Source organism: Malaclemys terrapin, chromosome 13 (genome assembly GCF_027887155.1).
Source record: "Malaclemys terrapin pileata isolate rMalTer1 chromosome 13, rMalTer1.hap1, whole genome shotgun sequence".
Lineage (NCBI taxonomy): Eukaryota > Metazoa > Chordata > Testudines > Emydidae > Malaclemys > Malaclemys terrapin.
Genome location: NC_071517.1, coordinates 42695084 through 42718334, shown reverse-complemented (window position 1 = coordinate 42718334; position 23251 = coordinate 42695084). Strand labels below are relative to the sequence as shown.

The 23251-nt window shown below is 56.6% G+C and overlaps 1 protein-coding gene and 2 long non-coding RNA genes across 4 annotated transcripts; 2 read left to right on the top strand and 1 right to left on the bottom strand.

Moving 5' to 3' along the window:
• Nucleotides 1-359: 359 nt before the first annotated feature.
• On the top strand, nt 360-13491 carry LOC128847669 (uncharacterized). The gene is made up of 3 exons (XR_008446929.1): nt 360-413; nt 1747-2387; nt 12508-13491. It is a non-coding gene; the product is annotated as an uncharacterized LOC128847669 (long non-coding RNA).
• Nucleotides 2380-9594, bottom strand: LOC128847670 (uncharacterized). 2 transcript variants are annotated; one of them, XR_008446931.1, is made up of 3 exons: nt 9530-9594; nt 3148-3329; nt 2380-2528 (listed from the first exon to the last, which is right to left on the bottom strand). It is a non-coding gene; the product is annotated as an uncharacterized LOC128847670 (long non-coding RNA). The 2 variants fall into 2 exon arrangements; XR_008446930.1 differs by lacking the exon at nt 9530-9594 and adding an exon at nt 4449-4845.
• Nucleotides 13492-19967: 6476 nt separating the features above from the next.
• Nucleotides 19968-21783, top strand: MGAT1 (alpha-1,3-mannosyl-glycoprotein 2-beta-N-acetylglucosaminyltransferase). Its single transcript, XM_054047231.1, has one exon. It carries the CDS (start codon nt 20063-20065, stop codon nt 21422-21424), a length of 1362 nt encoding a protein of 453 aa, XP_053903206.1. The 5' UTR covers nt 19968-20062; the 3' UTR covers nt 21425-21783.
• The last annotated feature ends 1468 nt before the right edge of the window (nt 21784-23251 follow it).

Here is a 23251-nt window from a genome sequence, read left to right as displayed (position 1 = left end):
GATGGAGCCTCAGCCTGGGGGTAATTTTAACCACAATGGAAGGAGGGTTCTCGTTCCCCCCCGCTTCCGATCCGAATGGTTTGCTCCGCAGGAAACTCAGATCCGGCTGCGCCGCCACGGTCGAGCCGTTGGGGTGGGCGGAGGGGGCGGGGTTTCGCATGTGGGCGTGTCCAATAAATGGGGGGGGGTCTTACTGGGGGCATGGCCCGAGGAAAATTCGGAAGGGGGCTTGACTCCCGGCCGGGCGCGGGGGAAGGAAGGGGGCGTGGTCAGCCTAAAACGTGGGGCGGGGCGGGGCTAGGCTGGGGCGCCGCTGGGCGGGTCGAGCGGTTGCTATGGGTTCGCTTCCGGCGCTGGCAGGCGGAAGTGGCTGGAACCTGGTGGTGATGCTGCTGTTGCTGAGGCGGCTCTGGGTCAGTGGGGAAGGGGCGGGGGGTGGGAGGCAGGAGCAGCCTCGCGTCCCCGCGTGTTTCCAGGCGGAGCGGGAAGGAGCTGTCCCCATGTCGCCAGGCGGGGGGGTGGGAGGAGCTGCCCCCCATATCTCCAGGCGGGAGGAGTAAGGAGCTGCCCCCCATAGCCTCAGGAGGGAGGGGGGAGGAGCTGTCCCCCATAGCCTCAGGAGGGCGGAGGAGCTGCCCCCCATATCTCCAGGAGGGAGGGGGGAGGAGCTGCCCCCCATAGCCTCAGGAGGGCGGAGGAGCTGCCCCCCATATCTCCAGGAGGGAGGGGGGAGGAGCTGCCCCCCATAGCCTCAGGAGGGGGGAGGAGCTGCCCCCCATATCTCCAGGCGGGAGGGGGGAGGAGCTGCCCCCCATATCTCTGGGGAGGGGGAAAGAGCTGCCCCCCATATCTCCCATATCTCTAGGGGGGAGGCACTCCCCCCCACCCCATATCTCCAGGGCGGGTGGGCAGAGAGGGACTGGGTAACTCAAGGATGAATAAATATACTATTATGTGGGGGGGAAGAGAGAGGTTTCCAATGGGGTGAAGGTGCCGTCGGGCTGGAGCTCTGTATTAGGGTGAATGTCCCATGGGATTGGAGGGGTTATTGGGGTGAACATCCTTTGGGAGCAGAGTGAGGGAAAAGATTCTGCAGGGTGGACAGGGCAGAGCGAATGTACCATGGGGCATGTACAGGAGATGAGACCACGTGGAAATCCCACAGGAGCAGTGGGGAAGCGGCATATTGGGTGGATGTGAGTAGAGAGGGGACATTGGTCAGATATAGTACAGGAGGGTAGGTGGAGACAACATACCATGGGAGCAGTGGGGGAGGGACACCTTTGGGGAGGGGCATATTGGGCAAACATCTCACAAGAGAGGAAGTGAAGATTTTGGGAGGATATATGATTGGAGCATAGTTGGGGAGGCATTATTGGGTGGATATACCACAAGAGAGGAAATGGAGCTATCCATAGGAGCAGAGTGTGGGTGGGATAATAGGTGGATATATTCCAGGAGAGGAGGAGGTTGATGTGACTGTAATAGGATTGAAGGGCCCTGGCTGTGTGATAGATGCTGTTAACATTGGGACTACAGAGCAGGAAACTTAACCTTGTCCTGAGAAGCAGGTTTTTGTGTGAGGGGGCAGAGCCAGGGAAGCAGGTCTCAGTGATACTCATCCTCTGTTACCCGTCCTGAGTAGTAGGGGAATAAAGGCAATATGGAGGCTGAGCCTGTTGGCATTAATACTAAAGAGCGGGGGTGGAAGCCAGGGTCTAATACACTTGTGTGTCTGTTACACAGAGCCAAGAAGGAATTGAAAGGAGACGAGGATGGCACTCCGTACCCACTTCCCGGATACGAGACTAGCTGGCTGGGATCTGGCGGGACTTTAGGAGATGGGACACCAGGGCTTTGGTTTGTCCCTGAAACTGGTGGTGCGCCAACTTGTGCCTGGGGAGTGAGAGCTCACCAGGAGACACGGATGAGCAGAGAGCTGCCGGACGGTAACAGCGATGAGGCGACGTGACCTGTGGGCAAGCTGCAGCAGCGCTGATCGGGAGCGGTGAAAACCAGACTCTTGTATACGCTGCTGCCCTCCTGCCCAGAGACCCAAGGGGCTCTAATGGCTTGATTCTCTGGGAGTCTTGAAAGACACTTGAGGAGAGACGGGGAGTTATTTCAAAGCCTGGAGAGACCAGTACAGAACTTGTCCGCTCCTTTCAGTGGCGGAAACTTGGGGTGTGTTTATTAGCTTTGAACCAGGATAGGGGGAGCTGTGTGGCCCATTCAGGAGGTGGAGAGGCCCTTTCCTGCTGTTCCTCCTGCATTGAGTCCTCAAGTGAGGTCCTGAAAGGGGGAGGGGGGAGCCCAGATACCCCCCTCCCCCAGGAGAGAACCAGAGGCCAGGAGTCCACCAGCAACACTGAGCCGACACCAATCAGGTGAGATTTATTTATAATGTGCCTTTCAAAATTGGGAGAGAAGCTAGGCTTTCCTGCTGTTCTTTCCATTGTCCTCTTGTTTCTGTTGCCCACTGAAAGACGGTTTCCTTCTGCCTTGAGTCCATCCTGCAGAGGAAGTGACTGGGAAAAAGAATGCATGTTGGAGGGTAAAGAAATCGCATTGGATGGTTAATCGGTGGAACTCATTGGCACAGGATTTTGAGGTACACCTCTACCTTGTTATAACGCTGTCCTCGGGAACCAAAAAATCTTACCGTGTTATAGGTGAAACCGCATTATATCGAACTTGCTTTGATCCACTGGAGTGCGCAGCTCCACCCCCTCGGAGCACTGCTTTACCGCATTATATCCGAATATGTGTTATATCGGGTAGAGGTGTAGTTCAGTATGAGGCCAATAGCTTGGTAAACTAAAAGGCTGGGACTCTTCTGTGAATACATATAGTGCCTCTGGGATAGGGCTACAATGGTGATGGTTTGAGGTGTAAGATGATCAATAGCTGTGGGTTACCAACCAACATCCTTCCTGCCATGGGATCACACTGTGTGTGATGCCTTTGGAGCATCTGGTGCTGGCTGGCATGTGACAGTGGAACAGATGCTTCTGTTCCCTTAGAGGTGGTCCCATTGAGGTGATGGGGGGGGGTTGGATGCTGGATTAGATTGGGACCAGTGGTCTGATCTGGCATGGTAGGGTGTGGATACTGGATTAGATAATAACAATAACACCTGCCTCTTACCTAGCGCTTTTCATCAGTAGATCTCAAAACGCTTTACAAAGGAGGTCAGGATCGTTATGTCCATTTTACTGATGGGGAAACTGAGGCACGGAGCAGTGAGGTGATTTGCACTCAGGAGGCCAGTTGCAGAACTGGGAATGGAGTAGATGGATTACTGGAGTCCACAGGCCCAGTGGTCTGATCTGGTGGGGGTGAGGAAAAGATATTGGATTAAATGGGCCCAGTGGTTTGATCTGGCAGGGGTAGGATGGGGTGGGGCATACCAGGCTAGATGGGGCTTATCCAGCATGGCAGGGAGGTCCAGTTCCTACATTCTTGATCGCCGATGAGCCTGCTGACTGTCCCATCAGCGGCACCATGAGCCCTGATACTGGTCCCTTGCCTTCTAATGGTGACCATCTCCCCCATCCCTTCTTCATAGGTTGCTTGATGCATAACTGGGTGACTTGGAGCAGCGCTCTCTCTGGGCTTTGCCTCCCCAGAGGGTCCAGCAGCACTTTGGGACCAATGCTTTGATGACCACATTGGGGTGGAATCCTCTGCAGTATCTGCCCCTTTCCGGCAAGGCGGGAGTTAAACCCGAGTATTGCTCCCAAGAGGGGGTGGTTTTTTCATCAGATGTGCTGGGCTGAGGGGCATCTGTACTCCTGAACTGGCAGAAGAGCAACCTATTCCCGCCCACTTCCACCTTCTCCCTGCCACCGGTGTGTCTGGGCCTTTTAGTGCTGAGAGGGAAGTTAAAGGCGACTCTTTCAGTTCTTAGCCTCCTTGTTACAGTGAAAATCATTCTCATCTGACCTGCAGAGTCCTGCTAGGAACGCAGCTGAGAACGCACATACTTGGTTTATGCACAGACCAGCTGAGAGTCATTTTCAGTGCAACTGGTGCCCTAGAAGGGAAAAGCCAGGTATCCCATTCCCTGCCCTCTCTGAGCCAGCCAGTGCCCCTGACCTGGGGTGTGACTGGAACCAGCTCCTCCTAGAGGGGAAAGGCCCCATATCCCATTCCCCAATGCCCCTGAGCCCCCTGTAATAAGAATACCCAACTTCTATGAGCGAGACAAGGTGGGCGAGGTAATAACTTTTCTTGGATCAGCTTCTGTTAGTGAGAGCGCCAAGGTTTTGAGCTCCACAGAGCTCTTCTTTCATATTTTGGGAGCAACATGGCTACAGCAACACTGCAAATAACGGTGATTTTAGCACTTATCAGGAGATCTCAGCACTTTTACAAAGGAAGGCTGTATCGTTATTCCCTATTTTACAGTTGGGAAAACTGAGGCATAGAGCAGGGAAGGGACTTACCCAAGTCCAGAAGGCCCCATTCCCTGAGCCTGCCAATCCTCTTCGACCTGGGGGTCTCTTCGAAGTAAAAATCCCTGTAATCCCATTCTCTGAGCCAGCCCCTCAGTGACATGGGGCTGGATTGAATTTGACCCTGCTGGAGTATTTGTAACAAGGGATGGCTGTAGGCTCCAGAACTCTGGTACCAGTCCCGCTTATAAACATCCTTTTGGTGTTCTCTGTTTAGAGACAACGATCATTGGCAGGCAGGCTGGGGGCTGATGGGTGTTTACAGCTGTTAGGAGGGAGGGATAGCTCAGTGGTTTGAGCATTGGCCTGCTAAATGCAGGGTTGTGAGTTCAATCCTTGAGGGAGCCATTTAGGGATCTGGAGCAAAAAAAATAAATAGTTGGGGATTGGTCCTGCTTTGAGCAGGGGGTTGGACTAGATGACCTCCTGAGGTCCCTTTCAACCCTGATATTCTATGTGTATACCCCAGTGTCCTATCTCTTCCCAATACCAGAAAAAAGCCAAGACATGTTTTTTTGTTTGTTTGTTTGTTCTGGACTGCAAACTTGAACGCAACCCATCTTCAGCGAGCGAGTGACAGCACTTTCCTGTACGCTGCTAGTTAGCCGGCAGCTAGATATTGTCTTTGCTCTTGGGTCCATCTCTATCCCATGCTCAATCCCTGCCCCTCATCTCCCCTCTATCTGGCTCTGGGGCCCCAAGCTTTAACAGGGCCCGAAGGTGCTCAGTGCAACTGAAAATGAAGTTGCTGTGCCCTGACATGGTGTGTTTTGGTCGGGGGGACCTATTTTCATTTACATCAACACATTTCTTCAGTGTTAACACTACTGCTTATGTCAGTGTCCCCAGCACATTAGTAAGGGTTTGTCTACACTGCAGTCATAGGGTGTGGAGTGGACAGAGCTGAGCGAGCCTTGATCTAACTAGTTCGGGTCCCGGAGTGATACAGCTGCACAAGTAACTACCCAGGGTTCCAGATGGGCTTGTGTAGTCAGGGCTGGCACTGCTTCACGGCTCTGGTACCTGAGCGTAGCTAAACTAAAGCAAGCTCAAGTACGTCTACATGAGCTGCAATCGCACCCTGCGATTGAAGTGTAGACGTACAGAGGCAGCTACCTAAGGAGTCTTACAAAAGGAGGTGGACAGATCAGACAGCATAAAGTTAACCTGTGAAGGAAAAACAAGTTGGTTGAATTTAATTTTAAAGAAGTGGCAGGTCTAGACTGTTCGTAATTCAGGTGATTCTTTTGTGCCTCCCTGAAAATCCAACCTCTCCACAGTTTCAACCAATTATAGGATTCTTTTCCACTTCATGTATTTTTGTTTTGTGTTTGTACAGCCCCTAGCACGCTGGGGTCCTGATCCATGACTGAGGTACTATGATAATAGAAATTACTACTACTAGCAATTATTGTTTGTTATGTTGTGCGCTGTTAAACAGCTGCCATGCCACACCCCAGAGGTGGCTGCACTTCAGCACGGGGTGAAATGTTTTGTGTATCAGTTACAATCCTTTGGGTTCTCTCGCTGAGGAGCCCGATGTAGTTGCTGAGCCAGCTCCGTCCTTTAGGATGACGGGCCCTATATAAACGCCAGTTTGTTTATTTCTATTAGGGTAGCGCCTGGAGGGCCCATTGTGCTGGGTTCCGCACATACACAGAGCGTGAGCGCTTGGGAGGCTTGTGGGGGAAACTGGGGCTTGGCAAGATACAGGGCCTTGCCCAAGCTCCGAGAGTCAGTGGCAGAACTGAGAATTGAACCCTGGTCTCCGGAGTCCCAGCCTTAACCACACAGGCTCTTCTGCGGTGTTCAGTCGCTCTTGACTGGGATGTTCCTTGTGCTCTCTGAGCACTTTGGCAGCTAGACGCTAAACACACTTAGCATATCACGACCGCGGCAAGGACAATTCGCTTAAATTATTATCTCAAAAGGCTTGAGTGAGTTCCTGTTCCTCCATCTGTTGTTTAAAAGGGAGACGCTTTCAGCCGAGGTTGGCTAATAAATGGAGGCAGTGAGATGGAGAGGGGGTCGGCGGGGAGGCTCTCCCAGATGATGGGAACTGTAGAGGGGAAGGTGCTTGTGTCCACAGGGGGGGCGATCGTGGGAAAGGGCAGGGAGGAGGTGGATGCTAGCTGAAGAGAGTAAAGAGACTAGATCTGCTGCTCCCCCATACCGCCCTTCCCCTCTCTCCCGCCCTCCCCCCTCCCGGTGCTCTGGCTCCCCTCACACACACACAGCTCTACTGGGGCCCCTCAATCCTGACTCTCAGCCCCCCTGCTATTCCAGCGCTGGGCTCCCCTCTCCGGTACTACAAATCCATGGTGGTCCTGTACTTGGGGAGGCGGGTGGGGGATGAATCTGAATTGAATCTTGACATGGATGGGAAGCCAGAGCAGGGGTTGCTGTGAGACACACGGCCAGTCTGCAGTTCCTGGTCCCATGTGCAGTTCTCGGTTTTTGTGGCAGAGCTGGGGGGAGGGCAGCCGAGGGCTGGGATAGCAGGGAGCTGCAGTCAGGATTGAGGGGCATTAGTAGAGTTGTGTGTGGGAGAGTCCAAGGCTGGGATACTCCAGAATTGGAGACGTTCTCAGCCCCCAACCCAGTGATGGTGCTGCTCTCTAAACTAGAGGTGGCTGCATTTCAGAGGTGGCATGGGTGAGAGAAGCTAGTGTGTTAGAGCAGTGGGGACTGGGAGTCAGGACTCCTGGGTTCTGGGAGGGGAGTGGGGTCTAGTGGCTAGTGTGAGGGGCAGGAGTCAGGGTTTGGAGTTGAGACCTATGTTCCTAATCCTGTCAGTCTCCCTGTGGGACCTTGGCCAAGTCACGGACTCTGTGTGCCTCAGTTTCCCCCTCCATACAATGCATGGTAGTGCAACGTGCCTGCCTTAGTAAAGTGCTTTGAGTTCAAGGGATGAAAAGTGTGATTGATTACACAGTCCTATCATCACTAGGGGCCAGAGTGCAGCTGCCCTTCCCCATCTTCTGAGACTGGGAGGCTGAGCTGATGACAACCTCACCCGCATCTCTTCTCTGTAACCAGTTAGTGACGGAGTCAACTCTGGAAGTGGCTTTTGTCTGCATGCCACGTGGCGGATCCTTGGTTAGCAGCACTGGCAGGAATCCTGGCAAGGGTTGGCACTTGGTGCGATCAGCTGGCCACTCTTACTTGGGTGTGTAGACCAGTTCACGCCCCGATGCTGCTGGTATAACCAGGTAGGCTGGTTCTCCTTCCTCCGAGCTCTGTAGGACATCCCAGAGTGCATCACTCCATGCGCCTCCAGCGGGCTGAAGCACCGTGGGATAGCTGACTAGATTTCAGAATGCACCAGTACACTGGCAGGCAATTCCCAGCCAAACCCAGACGTGTGCCTGGTTAGGCTGTAATATAGTCTTCTGTGGCTAGGTCCCAAGGGTGCATGAGGGGGAGTCCAGCCTCTCTCATACACTGGTCAGAAGATAGGAACTACCAACATCTTGGGAGATGCTTTTGCCGCTGGATCCCTGGTCTCCCCACTGCCCTGGGCTGGCGGTGTATCTCTGTCACTAGGCTCCCCAGGAAGAAAGACAGCGGGTGGCGCGGAAGGCGCTTGGTTATCGGATTCCCCTGGGCAGTCACAGAAGAGATTTCTCTCCCTGGATTGCGCTGGCTTATCTGAGCCTTGCCCCTGCCAATGTGCCACAGCCCAGTGCCCTTTTAGGGGCAGATGAGTGGTCAGTCTCTGTAAGCCCCTGACAACCTCTCCCCATTTCGTATGCGACTGACCCGTCTGCTCTGAATTAGATTGAGACCCACCAACTCGCTTCATGCAGGGTAGACTGGATGGAAATGACTTTTAGTCACTGCTGATCTGTAGCTAGATTGGAACCCGCCCGCCCTAAGGGGAGGACCTCTGAGCCAGCCAGCCAGTCCTACCTGGTCTTGGTTTGGAGTTATATCACAGCTAGTGCCCCCTAGTGGAGAAGGGGCCCATGTCCCAGCCATTCCCCCTGCCCTGGGGCCAGATCTGAGCCAACATCCTCTAGAGAGGAAAGGCCCTGTATCCCATCCCTGCCTCCCTGAGCCAACCCTGGGGCCGGATTGGAGCTGGGACCTCAGAGAGGCAATGCCCTGTATCCCGTTCCCTGAGCTAGCCAATCCCCACAATTCTTCCCCTTCGCTCTGTGAGTATTGGCTGTCGGTTTGGCAACAGGCGGGACCCAGCTGGAACCGATCAGGGCCATCTGCATGCTTGAAGTGTGTGTGAGCGGGGTTGTTTTCACTGCCCTCCACCAGGATTAGCCCTACCCTGGTGTAAGATCAGAGGTCGGGCTCCTGATTTTGTCTTGTCCAGAAGCTTATTCTCATTGGGGACTGACCTAGATTCGGACGAGTGTAACGGAGAGGAGAGTCCGGGAGAAGTTCAGGCCTCCAGCCTGCCATGTGCAGGGCTGGGCCGTGGCGACATCCCATCCCTCCTGTGGGGACCCTGTGTCTGTCACTGTCAACCACTGGGGCGTGACTACCTTATGCCAGCTGTTGAGGCTTCCCCTTAATTGGGAGATACTGGGCTGGGCAACTCCTGCCCAGCTCCTGGTCATCGGTGTTCTTGAGTGTCCCCACCCCTCTTCCTCCAGGAGTACTTAATGGTTTTATTAGATGGGGAAACTAAGGCACAGATTTGCGCCGTGACCGGTCCAGGATTCCAGTGGATGAATGGCAGAGCCACAAATCGAGCCTGGGCGACCTGACTCCCAGCCCCCCTGCTCTAACCACTAGACCCAACTCCCTTTCCAGAACTGGGACTAGAACCCAGGAGTCCTGCGTCCTGCTCCAACCACTAGACTCCGCTCCTAGAGCTGGCAGCAGAACCCAGGGGTGCTAATCCCCTCAGCCGGCTCCTCCTATGCTGGGGGCGGGGGGGGGAGCGATCAGCACAGAAGTGGGCCGGATGGGTTGCGAAGTTATTGTGGGGGGCCAGGGGATCTGCAGGAGCAAGTGGCCTTGGTTTTAACCCTTAGTGACCCGACCCCATGCACTTACAATATCTTTCCCTTCCCGGTCTGAATCCCGCCCCGTCCCTTTGGGTTGCTGACCTGATTGGCGCACAGGAGACGCCTTTCCCCTTATCCTGGGACCTGCTGTGCTGGCTGGTTTCCTGTTTGCCTCCTGTGCACCCCCTGCACCCCTCCCCCCTTCACAGAGAAGCCCCTCCCATCCTCTACTGCTCTGTGATGGCTGCCGGCTGTTTCCCATTAGAGAACAGGCAGCGGAGGAGGGGAGGACAGACTGTTCCTCACATCTCCGTGTGTTTACGTCTGGCTCTGATCTACCTTTGGAAGTGAAGTAGATCTGCAGACGGCAGGGCTCTGAGCCCTCCCCGTGGTGGGCAGAGACCAGGGCTAGCTCCCCATGCACGAACCACCAGCCCAATGGGGTTTGCCCTATAAGTGCCTCCCACGGGAGGTGGATAGGGGGAAGACAGGGAGGCCAAGGGCTTGAGGCTGCCAAAAAGCTACTGGGTGGGGATCGAACGAGTCCTGTGTATCTAAGGGTCCGTGTTTACTAACCCCCTGAGTTACCTCTGCAGTGATCAGGCGTGAGCAGCCCCACGGCAAAGCCCTACCCAGGTTACCGCTCTGATTCCTTCCCTGTGAATTGTGGGAGAACTTGTCCACCCTTCTGGGCGCACTGGGGAATTGTGGGAAAGCGTTGGAGGACTATCAGCGCTTGAATGGTTGTAGCCTGTGTCCTCACTGCAAAGTCAGCAGGCTGAGCGGAGATGGATCCTACACTCTAACCCACCTCCCCCACCCCCCCGCCAGGCCTCGTTAGTTCCTGGGTAGGAGCCTGGGCTAATTGCCGTGAAGAGAGACCCTGAAAGCGTGAAGCTCTACTGCCCGAGCTAAAGAACCTTATTAGCATGGAAGCAACAGCGGCGTCCTAAATCTCTATGTGGTCCGGCCACAGGAGGGGGCTAGAGAGCCCGTCTGCCTGCCCGGGTTACCCCAACCCGGGGGCTAGTGGTTGTGAACGGAACCCAGTTCCATTGAGGAATCGGGCTGAGAGTCTCCAGCTCGTTTCACGCATCCCTCTCTTCACGGGTGCATGCTGGGAAGCAAGCAGCCGTGGCATAAACCCCGAGAGAGCTCCAGTGGAGGAGAGAGACGGCGACCCACCGAGCAGGGGTGCATCCGTCCCGCCTCATCAGTGTCTTGAGCCAGTCCTGGCGCCGATGCGTAGGGCAGAGTGGAATCCGGCTGGCTTTTTCATCCGCTGTGCTGGCGGGATCAGGCCTGCCGATCCAAACGATAAAGGCTTGTCTCTCTCTCCCCGCAATTTCCCGTTTCTCCCCTGCTCCTGTAGCATTCACATGCCCCACACCAGAGGTGGCTGCATAGCACCCACACAGCAAGATGGCACGGGGATTGCTCCCTCTGCACTGAAACGCAGCCACCTCTGGACTAGGCATAGCAGCTGCTGCGCAGCCACACGTGAGCAAGACAAGAGGACAGGAAGTGAAATCCCCAGTTGAACCAGTGGGGGGAGCTTTAGAGAGGCAGCCGGAGTTGAGATTCAGTTGGGGCGCTGGAGGAAACGGCTTAATTGTTGGGCGCCGTTGGCGAATGATCACAAGTGATCAGGGCCTGTTTGCACCATCTCATGTGAAAAGAGAGAGCCCCCTGGCTGCACCACACCGGGTCACAGCGAATGGCACTGCCCAAGAGGGGAGGGGCGCTCCCTAGTGAGGCGCCCCCCCACCTCTCTAGGTGCCCTCTGCTGCCCCTAGATCGCCCTAGAGATCTCCCATCCAAATGCTGACCTGGCCTGGCTCTGTTCGCTTGAAATCTCCACTCTGAGGTGGAACAGCTATAAAAAATGTTTGCCTGTTAATAAACGGGGCAGATACACCTCCAATTTGCCACAGGGAACGCGCGCTTGTGTGTGTGTGTGAGATCAAGAAGGGTGTTGATGCAGGTCTCTTCCCCTCCATCCATCCCCCCTTCCTGTGACTGTAACTGTCTCCCCCTGGCTTTTTCCCTTGTGCTGTGATGGGAGGGAATCTGTCTTGGCCTGGGAAGGCCCGGGGTTGTGGGCACAGCACATATACCTGCTGAGATCCCTGGCTGGAGTCTGAACCCTGTGTTGTAATTCCTCCAGACTCCTGGGGTGGGTGAGTTGAGGACACAGCAGCTTGAATTCCTGGCTGCTTTCAAAGGCTGGGGGGGGGGGGGGGGGATGTTCTATTTAATTCCTTGTAAGGCCCATTTCCTGACCCCCCCCGCCCTCCCCTGAGCCAGCCATTTGCCCTCCAAGCTGGGGCTGGCTCCCCCAAAAGGGGAAACGTCCCCTTCCGCAACCCCTGGTGAGCCAGTCCTTCGCCCTGGAGCTGGATCAGAGCTGGTGCCCCCTAGATTAGAAAGACCCCCTCCCCCCCCCCCTCCCCCAACCTGGGGTCAGATCTGATCAGCTCCCTTTACCTCCTGAACCTCTGTCTCTGATTCCAAGGGGAGCAGCTGCCACAAGAACAGTTAATGGTTAACTCCCCTCTGTATGCAAACGTGGCATTAGAGATTAACTCAGTGGGGCTGTCTGGTGTTCAGGCTAATCAGTTGCAGGAAAGGGCTCTTTCCCCAGGCCGGCTCCCAAAGTTTGATCCTTGGCCTGTGACCCACTCTCCAATTTCTCACCCTGTCTCTGCTAGGCTCTGGGCCAGATTCTGCTGTGTTACCCCGCTGTGTAAGTGTGGAGTTCCCCTGCTGCTCTCAGTTCAGGCTGGGGTCACTGAAAGCAGGATCTGGCCCTGCCTCCATTGAGGGCAGTGGGCTAGCTTCTGATCTACCCAGGGGCAACAACGGAGATCAGAATCTGGCCCCCTTCACCTCTCTCTTCCTGTCTCCTCTCTGCAAAGATCCTGTCAGCCTTTGATTCTCCTGTTCACCTTTCGGCCAAATATGGGTGTGTGAGGCTTAAACTCTCCCTCCCTTTCAGACTTGGGGGGGGCCCTGACTTCCTGATCGAGAGGGCCGCCCCATAGCAACCTCTGACCCTGCCTTCCTTCCTCCTCTCCTAGCCTATATGGGAGGGCCACATTTCCTGGTACCGCTGAGGGGAGTGAAACCAGCCGAGCCAGCGAGAACTGTGTCGAAACTGCTGTGCGTTAAAACTTCAACAGGACACGGCTCGGTATGGTGCTGTCCCCTCTGCTCTGTACCATTGCCCAGAGCGGATCTGTTTGCTGTTTCTCCCCCCATCCCGCTCCCCCCTGCGGCTGGAAATCAGATACCGGCAGAGAGAGAGAGAGAAGCGATTAGAGAGGAGAGTTCATAATGCTGGACTTGGGTCATTTGCCTTGTTGAACAGCGACTGGTACAGAGAGGCAAGAGGTTGACACAGCCAGAGTCTATAACAAGTGGGGTCCTCGAGCCGGATGCGTGCCCGGACAGAGGGGAGACTGTCTCCTGAGCTAGAGCCTTGAAGCCAGGTTTGACATTCAGCTGAGGACCGAGAGGGGGTGAATGTGAAATCGACACAGCATCTGGAACCCAGAAGCCCGCCTGCCTTGTTATCCGAAGAGACAAGGGGTGTGGAGGGAAGCAGAGCCCCTCTCCAAGAGCTCGTGGTGATGGCGAGATAACAGCTACTCCGGTAGGAGGAGAACTTTTTATGGCTGAAACTTTTGCCCTTTCCAGGGAAGGGGAACAAAGAAACTTTTTAGAGACGGATCTAAAGCACTCATGACCTTCTATAAGCTATAATTTGTGATCAGGTGGGTGAGACCACGTCTGCTTCCGTGTGATTGTGATCATGTCAGCTGAGATCAGGGCTGCATTGTGCCAGTTGCTGCCTAGACACACACGGAGAGACAGTCCCTGCCCTGGGGAGTTTTCAGACAAGGCAGGAGGGTGGGGGACAGAATTATATCTCCAATATGCTTTCCAGGAAGAAGGAATATTTAGTGTGTTTTCTCTCCTGTCTCCTTGGCTGGTGTTTCCTTCCCATCCCAGGAGGGTTGGACAGTGCGAGGAAAATCTTTCTAGGCTCTGGAAAGCAGCCTGGCAAGGCAAGGGTCTGGAGGCCCCGGTGACAATATGGTCGATGCGTGGGTTTGTGTGGTGCTGTGGCGTGCTGTTCAAACAGCATTCCTGAGTCTGCCTGGTTCTGTATGACGCCCACCACGGTAGTTGTGCCGAGTCCCAGGGCCACAGCACATACGGGCAGTGTTATATTCTGGGTTGGCCGCTGCAGACTTATATGTGGTTGTTTTGTACTGAGTGGCTGGGGAAGCTAAAGCAGTGGGGAGGTGTTATCTGAATTCACTAGTGTTTGAGGGATGTCCATTTGTGTTATGCAGGAAGTCAGATGAGATGATCAGAATGAACCCTTCTGGCCGGAAGCAGAGGGGTTCTTATCAGGGTTAATGCTGGCCATGCCAGCACTACCGGTTGGAGGAAACAGCACCAACGGCAATGCAAAATCCCTCAAAAGGCCGGAGTTTCTGTAGTTCCTCTGGCTTTTCCCAGGCTCAGCAGGTTTCCGATCTAGCTTGGGGGCTGGTTTCCAGGAGAGTTGGTTTCTGGGTGGGGCTGGTTTCTGATCTAGTTTGAAGCTCTGTTCTTGCTGCTTAAAATTTGTTACAAGGTGGTTGGGCAAACTCTGTCCTTATCCCAGCGTGGATGTGGGGGTTGCTCTCTCTTGAGGGGGGAAGTTCCTTGTCGGTAGCCTGGCCTAGTATGGGGTGAGAGGTTGAACCCTGTAGATCCGGCGGATTTGAGGAATGTGGGTGTCGGACAAGGGGGAATGCTCCAGAAGAGAGACAGACAACCACAGGATCAGCCCAGGAGTTGTTAAGAAACTGGCTTGGGTGCAGTTCCCAGCTCTGCCACAAGCTCCCCATGTGACTGTGGACAAGTCACCGTGCCTCAGTTTCCCCATCTGTAAAACAAGGAGATAATCCTTCCTTTGTTCCTTGGGGCAGGGACCGTCTTGCTCTGTACGCACAGCCCCTAGTGCAAGCGGGCCACAATACACCGGTTATTAATTTGTATTGTCTAAGAGCCCAGGCCCCTGTTGCGCTAGGCACCGTGCAGACAGAACAGAAGGGCAGCCCCTACCTCAAACAGTCTAAGGGTAAGACAGGAGACCACCAGCTGGATCCAGATAGTGGGGGACCATGACCACCAGTGGTCTCCGAGGCCTCGTGGCAAAGCCTTGGCCCCTGCAGCGTTAGATCCGTTTTCTTTAACCACCCCACTCCTTTCCTGGCTCTGCATTTGATTTGCATAAACGGCAAAGGGGGAATGTGTGTTGTTTTGACCCAGAGTCAGTTAGTCAATGTGGCTTTGATTTCAGCAAGCCCTTCCCATCAGGGTGGGAGGAGGAGGGCTGGGCTGGGCTGCCAGTGCTGGCAGCCCACCCTTGAGGACTCATTACCCCCCCTTAACCCTTTGAGTGCAAGGTGGGGAGGGGATGATGCCGGAGACTCACCCATCCCTGCACCCTGTGCTGAGACCCGTCCTTATTTTCCTCCCTCCACTCTGGCTCTGCTGACCCAGTGCTTGCTCTTGCGCACCGTGAGCAGGGTCCGGATCCCAGAATGGGGAGGGGTTGGAAATTGGTAGCAGGAGGGGAAGGTTTCTGGGATTATGAGTCGCCTGGGGAGGGAATTTAGGGAGGGCTTTTGGCATTAGTGAAGACTGAGAATAGCAGGCTGGGTTGCTGCTCTCTGGTTTTACTCCCTCCAGCCTGTGGGACTCCCAGATGTGACTTTTGTTGAACAATGGAGGCAGCTGGAGGGGAAGTGAGAGAACCCACAGGAAAGCCAATGAGATTTTCCTGTCCTGGGGCTGCCCCCAACACCCTGGCTTCCGCTGATGCTTAGAACTGAGACTCCGACCTTCCAGGGTTGCCACGTATCCCTTGGTGCTTTCCTTGGGAGTCGGGGCCTAAATCCCAGAGGCCTGGCCAATTCCCAGCTGGGGGGAGGTGTTCCTTGATTCTGAAATGGTGCCCCCTTGCAGCTCACCACCCTGCTGTTTTCCCTTCCCCTCATGTCCTAAGCTAGAGAATGGTGTCCTGTTGCGGCTGTGTTCCTCCCCAGAGGCAGCTGCATTTCAGTGAGCGACTGATCTAATTCCTCTCTGTGGCTTGTAAAAGCTGGCGTGCTCTGAGATGCCTGGCAGGGCTCTTCACACAAGGGGTGGGAGCCAGACTTTGGGGTGGAGGAGGAGGAGGACAAAGAGACAGCCAAGCCAGGCCAGCCCATCCGCATATCAGCTGCCTCTTCAACCTATTGCCTCTGGCCTGTGGTCAGACTAGTTCGGTCACAGCCCTTAGGCCGTCACCTCTTGGTAAGTGCTTTTGAAACTGGCTTCCCTAGCCAGGTAAGTATTTGATTGTGGTGAGCTGGGTGAGACGTCACAAGAAGTGGAGGAGATTGGACCTGCTGGGCAGGGGTTCTGCTGCTGCTGGGTGGCTGGAGTAGACTTCTCTGAGCTCCCGTTACCTCTCCCTTTGCCCTGGCAAAGAGCGGCCCCTGTGTTGACCATGAGCTACCTACGTCCCAGCTCTCAAACCTAAACAGAGTGGTAGGAGGCTGGGACTGGCTGCAGACAGGGAGCATCTCTGGCTGCGCCGGTGTTGGCGAGGGGGGTGGCAGAACGGGATGTCCTCGGCCTCGTGAGGAGCTGCCAGTGGGATGTCTCCTGCGGCCAGAGCAGCGGTTAAAAGGTTAAGCCAAGCAGGGCCTTGGCCGAGAGGCCCATCGCTGCCTCTTGAGGTTGTGAAATCACAGTGGGAGTGACCCAGAAGTCAGGCCGGGTACCCACAATGCACAGCTCTCCCTTCCCCTGGCTCTGCGCCTAACCCAATTCCCGAGCCACGGGCCGTTCTGCTGAGGCTTTCCCACTTGTTGCCAAATACCCAACGTGACGTTTTAGCTCTTTAACAAACGAGCCTCAGCCCCGCAAAGCAATTAACCAGGCCTGGGGTTGGGTGACAAGGCCTGGGGCTGGCCCTGCATAACATGCTCCTTTGCCCCACAGCACAACCAGGGGGGGCTCTGTGCCGCTGCAGCGGGGGAGCTGTCCTGGTTCTTTCCTCAGCAACCTGGGCGGAGGAGGGGGGCTCTGAGATGCCCACCCTAACCGGGCTCAGTGTCCCCTCCCGCTCTGCCATTCGAGGGGCCATTCCTCCTCAGCCTGACCATAGAGTGCGCTGTGGGGGGCTATTCTGCCTAACCTGGAACATGTTCCATCCCCTTAGCCAGGCCATAGGGGGCGCTGTGCTGTCCACCCTCATTGGGTCAGTGTACCTCCCTCATTCTGGCACTAGGGGGCGCTGTGCCTAGGATGCACTGCATCACCCTCTGGGCCTGCACTAGGGGGCGCTGTGCCTAACCTGGGATGCACTCTGTCACGCTTTGGGCCTGCACTAGGGGGCGCTGTGCTGCTGTCCCTAGCCTGGCACATGCTCCCTGTCTCCACAGCTTGGCACTATGGGCTGCTTGGCCTGGCTAATCCAGTCCCCTCTGCTGTGTTCCTAGTTGGGCTGTTTAACCCCATGGCTGGCACATTAGCAACTGAATGGCCCAATGTCCGAGGACCTGGTCCCCCTTCTGCTTCCGCCTCCTGCATTCCCTGGGGGTGGAATTTAGCCCTGGACCCCCCCACTGCTAGCTAGGAGCCAGACTAGTGTCCTGCTCGCTCGCCCTCCTGCACCCGTGCTGGGCTAATGCGAGGAGAAGTTTTGCGCTGTCCTGAAACTCAACAGCTCTGTCTGGGAGCCACACCGGGAGCAGTAGCATGCAGAGGAAGGGGAGCTGATCTCGGAGGATTTAGAAAGAGCCTTTTCTCTGCACTGTCAGCAGCTCCCAAACCCGCCGGTTCAATCCTCCCGTGCCCTGGCGAGCCAGGTGGAAAAAATGCAACTTGCCGCTCCAGCTCGCGTGTCTGAGCCCAGCCGCTGCTTTAGAACAACTGTTAGCTTGTCTGCGAGGGACGCAGGGCCAGCCGTTGTGCTGGAGCGGGCCTCTCCGGCGGGAGATCGCCGCCCATCAGACCAGCGGGTCCTCTTGCCTCGCTGAAATCATCAGTGGGGCCCATCTATCCTAGTGTCTTCTTCACATACCCCCTCTCTGTGCTAGATCAGACCCCAGGGCTGGAGATGCTTCAAACCAGGACCGGGTAGAGCCTGGGATTTTCTGTTCTTCAGCCTCTGCGTCATGGTTTCTCCCCGCCCCCCTCCCCCGCCAAAATATTCCCAGCTGGCCTCACCCTATGCCTCTGCCCCCATCCCTTACGCCTCTGGGATTCCATGGGGCGCAGCCTAGTCTACCCCTCCCCAAGGATCCAAAGTGTGTGCGCCAGTGAATCCAACCGATGGACAGGCTTAAGCAGCAGTGGTGCGAATCTCCGCCCGAGTCCTGCCAAGCAGAGACAGATGGACACCCCGGTTCTTCCTCCCCAGGGGCCCTCCTTCCAGATCCTCCCTGGATCACAGCCGCCTGACTTTCCTGGCTCGGCAGCCAGATCTCGCCACCGTCATCCCAAGTCAATACTGATCAGTGAGCTCGGCTGGTCAAACAAGCCTTGTGTGTCTTGCCCTTGCGGCCCGGGCTAGGAGCCAAGCTGTGCAGGGTTGGGCTGGGGCGCTTGTTTGGATGGGAGACCTCTGAGGAAATCCCCCCCCTCCGGGGGATGTGGCTCAACAGATGGTGCTGGTCCCTCTAAGTCAGTGCTGATCCCAATGCCCCAGTGTGGCACTAGGGGTCACTGGGCTGCAAGCAGCCGGCTTGAGGTGCAAGTCAGTGCAGACCCCAGTGAAGTGCTGGGGGCGCTGTGCTGCAGGGAATGGGGTGGGGGCGTTGTCCCCTCGCAGACAGCGCTGGCCCTAGAGTTAATTCCAGATGCAAAATGTAATGTGGGTAATGATTTTTTTCCCTCCCTAAATCCCTCCCTGCTCTCGTTCTGAGCTATGGGATTCTCCTTCGTTTCCTGTCCCACTCACTTGCTGGGCAGCTGTTAAATGACTGCTCCACCCCATCCCAGAGGTGGCTGCATTTCAGCGCTGGGCGAGTGACCCCCGTGCTGCATCGCTGTGAGCTTGTTCCCCAGCTGCCCCACCCCAGAGGTGGCTGCGTTTCAGTGCTGGGGTGAACAGTCCCTGTGCGGCGCTGCTGCACGGCTGCTAAACAACTGCCCCGCCCCACCCCAGAGGTGGCTGCACTACGGAGAGGGATGGCTGCCTACCCAAACAGTAGTTTAGCCACATGCTGCCCAAATGGCCCTGAAGCAGGGAGTCGACCGTACCGTTGCCCTCCCTGGCGTCCTCCCCACTTGGGTTTGCAGCAGCCTGGTGGCGTGTGAACATGGCTGAGCCCAGCCTGTCGCCGTGTTAAATATAGGGCCGGGGCTCTCACCGGGGGGATTAATGAGGCTCCTGATGCAGCTACTAAGCAAGGGTGGGATTACGGGCTTAAGCCAGTGCTGTGCACAGCTCCCGCCCGTGGGACCAGCGGGGTCCGAGCTGAGGTTCGTGTAGCAGCTCTTGGGGAGGGAGGGGCCTGCCAGGGCATCTCTGCACACCAGCCACTGGGTGGGGAGGAGAGGGGATCTCTGATCCGGTGTGATTCCAGTCTTGGGCTTCATCAGCCGGTACACTCAGCTTCCCCTCCCAATGCACCCTCCTCCCCAGGCGCGGCGGGGGATTACCCTTTCTGCTCACACCTGGGGTTCCCAGGCCCTCCCCGCCCTGCAACTCCCCCACTCCACCCTATCTGGGAGGGGGCGTTTCTGCTGCTTGGCCTAAGGCCCCCCATCCTGTAGGACAACCAATTCCTGGAGTCAGGACGTGCAGGGGGAGCGTTGGCCTCTGCCCCTCCAGACAGCCGAGCCGATCACGAATTAGCTCAGCTAAAGGATAACCAAGGGGCAGGGAAGATATTTGGTGCAGGTAGTTGAAGGGGCTGATGCCGAAGGAGGGGAGAGAGGGGCCCGGGGGTATCCCTGGGAGGAATGTGGGGACATGAAGAATGGGGCAATATAGAGTAAATGTCAGGGAAAGAGTCTGGAGGGGAAGATGTATCCGGATGGGTAATCGGCTCCCTGAGGGATGGGCTGGGGGCCCCTTTGCTGGGGACTTGTAAAACCAGGAATGGACGGAGCCCTGGAGAATAGGGTGTAGGGGCTGGGCCCTGATGGGGCGTCTCCATCTCACTAGGGGATGGGCTGGATGGGGCGTCTCCATCTCACATGGGGATAGGCCCTGGTGGGGCGTCTCCATCTCACTGGGGGATGGGCTGGGTGGGCCCTGATGGGGCATCTCCATGTCACTGGGAAGAGGCTGTAGGGAACGATCCCACCCTGGCTCCCCAAGTGGCGCTGAACCTGATGGGCACCCGATGGAGCTGCTCCTCTGTCCTTACTGGCTGGAGGCCTGGAGGATAGTCTGGAGGGAGCAATCCAGCCCGGGGTCCCAGGTGGGGCTTGACCAGCAGCAATCGTGACCCATTGCCGATATGCACTTGTACTTCACTGACTCCCCTTTCTGCCCCCCTAGATCCATGGCTGTGGAGTGACACCTGAGGGATCGAGAGCACAAGCGAGCGGGGGGGCCTCTGTCTGTGAAGGATGCTGAAGAAGAGCAGCCTGGTTCTCTGGGGCGTGGTGCTGTTTGTGGCCTGGAACGCCCTGCTCCTTTTCTTCCTGTGGACCCGGCCCCCAGCCTTCGACGACCACAGCCACTTGACCGAGGAGGTCATCCGGCTGGCCCAGGACGCAGAGCTGGAGCTGGAGAACCAGAAGGACCTGCTGCGGCAGATCCACCGGTACAGCGCCCTCTGGAGCAAGAAGAGGAAGAAGGCGGAGGAGACGGGTCGGCTCCCGCCGCTCGCCGCCGCATCCAACACTGGGGCTTTGCCCACCACAGAGGCCGCCCCACACCGGTCCCAGGCCTCCCCGGATGCGGTCCTGCCCGTGGTGGTGATCGCCTGTGACCGCAGCACGGTCCGGCGGTGCCTCGACAAGCTGCTGCACTACCGGCCGTCCCGGGAGCGCTTCCCCATCATCGTGAGCCAGGACTGCGGGCACGAGGAGACGGCCCGGGTCATCGCCTCCTACGGCGAGGCCGTCATGCACATCAAGCAGCCGGACCTGAGCGACATCCCGGTGCCCACGGACCACCGCAAGTTCCAGGGCTACTACAAGATCGCCCGACACTACCGCTGGGCCCTGAGCCAGGTTTTCCGCACCTTCCAGTACCAGGCGGCCATTGTGGTAGAGGATGACCTGGAAGTGGCTCCAGATTTCTTCGAGTACTTCCAGGCGGCCTTCCCGCTCCTGCTGGCTGACCCCAGCCTCTGGTGCGTCTCGGCCTGGAACGACAATGGCAAGGAGCAGATGGTGGAGGCTGGCCGGCCGGAGCTGCTCTACCGTACAGACTTCTTCCCCGGCCTGGGTTGGCTGCTGCTGTCGGAGCTGTGGGACGAGCTGGAGCCCAAGTGGCCCAGAGCCTTCTGGGACGACTGGCTGAGGCAGCCGGAGCAGCGGCGCAGCCGCTCCTGCATTAGACCCGAGGTCTCCCGCACCATGACCTTCGGCCGCAAGGGCGTGAGCCACGGGCAGTTCTTCGACCAGTACCTGAAGTTCATCAAGCTCAACGACCGCTTTGTGCCTTTCACCCAGCTGGACCTCTCCTACCTCAAGAAGGAGGAGTATGAGCGCTCGTTCCTGCCCAAGGTCTACGACGCCCCCGAGCTGCGGGTGGAGGAGCTGCAGGGCAACCAGCGTCGGGAACTGGGCACCGTCCGCGTGCAGTACAGCAGCCGCGACTCCTTCAAGGCCTTCGCCAAGGCCCTGGGAGTTATGGATGATCTCAAGTCGGGGGTGCCCCGTGCCGGCTACCGCGGCATCGTCAGCTTTCTCTACCGTGGCCGGCGGGTCTACCTGGCGCCCCCTTCTGACTGGACGGGCTATGACCCCAGTTGGAGTTAGCACCGTCTCTCACTGGACATTGACCCTTGAGCATGTTGGACCCATAAAGATCATGGAGCGGGTGGGCGGGGTGTGTGTGTGTGGGGCAGGGACTCAGACCTTGTATTTTTGTTTTCTGAGTGGCATTCGAGTGCATTCCGGGGTGGGGCAAGGTGTGTGTGTGTGTGTTTGTGCACTTAATACGGGGGGAGGGGAGGGGGCAGGATTATTGTGATGCCCCGATGTGGGGGGGCAGGGGACTGGGATGGGGCATGCTGAGGCTTTCCCCACTGCCCTCCCCCTCTGCACCCCCAGTGCCTATCCCCTTTCTGACATTGTGATCTCCCCTCTACCGTTTCCCTGGTAGTTTCTCCATGGTGGGTGGGTGGGGTCAGAGCCAATGCTGAACCGAACTGACTGACCAGTGGCTACTTTCCCAGCCTCTGTGAGCTGCGGGGGAAGAATGGAGAGAGGGGGTTGACCACCTCATCCAGGGAGGGCCTAATGGTGATGCCAGGACCTGCTTAGGACCTTTGGCAGTTCCCACCTCGCCATCCTTAGTTGGGGACAGAGTGGGAGTGGGCAGGGGTCACCTCTGGCTATAGCTGGAAGGGAACATTGGAGATGACGGGGCACCCTTGATGGTCCTCAAGGGCCCATCGTTAGCTGTAGGGGAGTTGTGCAGGGGCAGGGAGCTTTATGTCAATGATGACCTCTTTGGTGTCTCCATCGGACCATCTCTAGCATGGTTGGAGCATCAGAACCTTCTCGTCCTTTGACCTGTGCAGTGGTCCCCAAGCAGCCCTCTAGGTCACAGGTGTGTGAGGAGTTGTCCTGGCTTCTCTCTATCCAGCAACCTTACGTCTCCCCAACATTCCTCTGTTTGCAGTGGGTGTTCCACCACGGCAGTCCCTTCACTTTGTCCTTCATTGCCGCTTTTCTACACTGTGCATGGAGGAAGCTTGTTACGGAGCTGGGGCTCTGCAATCTGGCTCGTGTCACTCTCCCTGGCGAGGAAGGGAGAGACCCGAGCTTGCAGCCTGCCTTAATCCTCAGCGGGGGCCTCCATCCTTTCCCGGGTTGAAGTTCGGTTCAAAGTTGGCTCAGTCCCTGCCTGATGGTGGCTGATTCCCCTGCTGCCATGGTTGAGAGGACCATTGATGTAGCAGTGGGGAGAGACATGAGATAGCACCATGGAGGAGAACCCCAGGGGTGGTGGGACACAAGAAAAGGGGCTCTCTGATAACGAGCCCTGCCTTATCTATGGGGGTAGAGCCCCCTCTCCAGTCTCTTAGAGGTGCTGCTAAGCTTTCAAGAGCCAGTTTGGGGAGGGAGAGTTACAGTTCAGACCTCATTTGGCCAAAACATAGACCACACCAAAGGGTAACTTTTCCCCCCACTGTATTATTTTTCTGTATTGTCCTGTTTTTGTTTTAAATCCCCTTATATCTTCCCCAGTCTGGGAGGTGAGCCAGGGGAGGAGGGATACCAAACCGCCCATTGGCATCCTACATCACCCATGAAATTGCTTGGTGCCCTAGGGCAAGTTTGGCAAAGGATGGGTGGGCGCAGAAGCTTCCTGCCATCCAGTCCCTGTTGGTGAGGTCAGGCAGAGAGGAGCTCCCATGTCAACAGCCAAGGAGGAGATGGTCGTTCCAAGAGAGTATTAAAGGGTCTGCAAATGTACTGTCTCCAAAGTGCCCCTTCCCTCCCAGCTCTGGTCGGCAATATCCAGAGCGCCTGAGGCTTCCTCAGAGTAGGGGTGCTTCAGTGTGTATGTAACTTTCCTCCCCTCCTTGGGCCAGGATGGGGGGAATCTATCTGAAGGAAGAATCTCTGGGAGAGGGA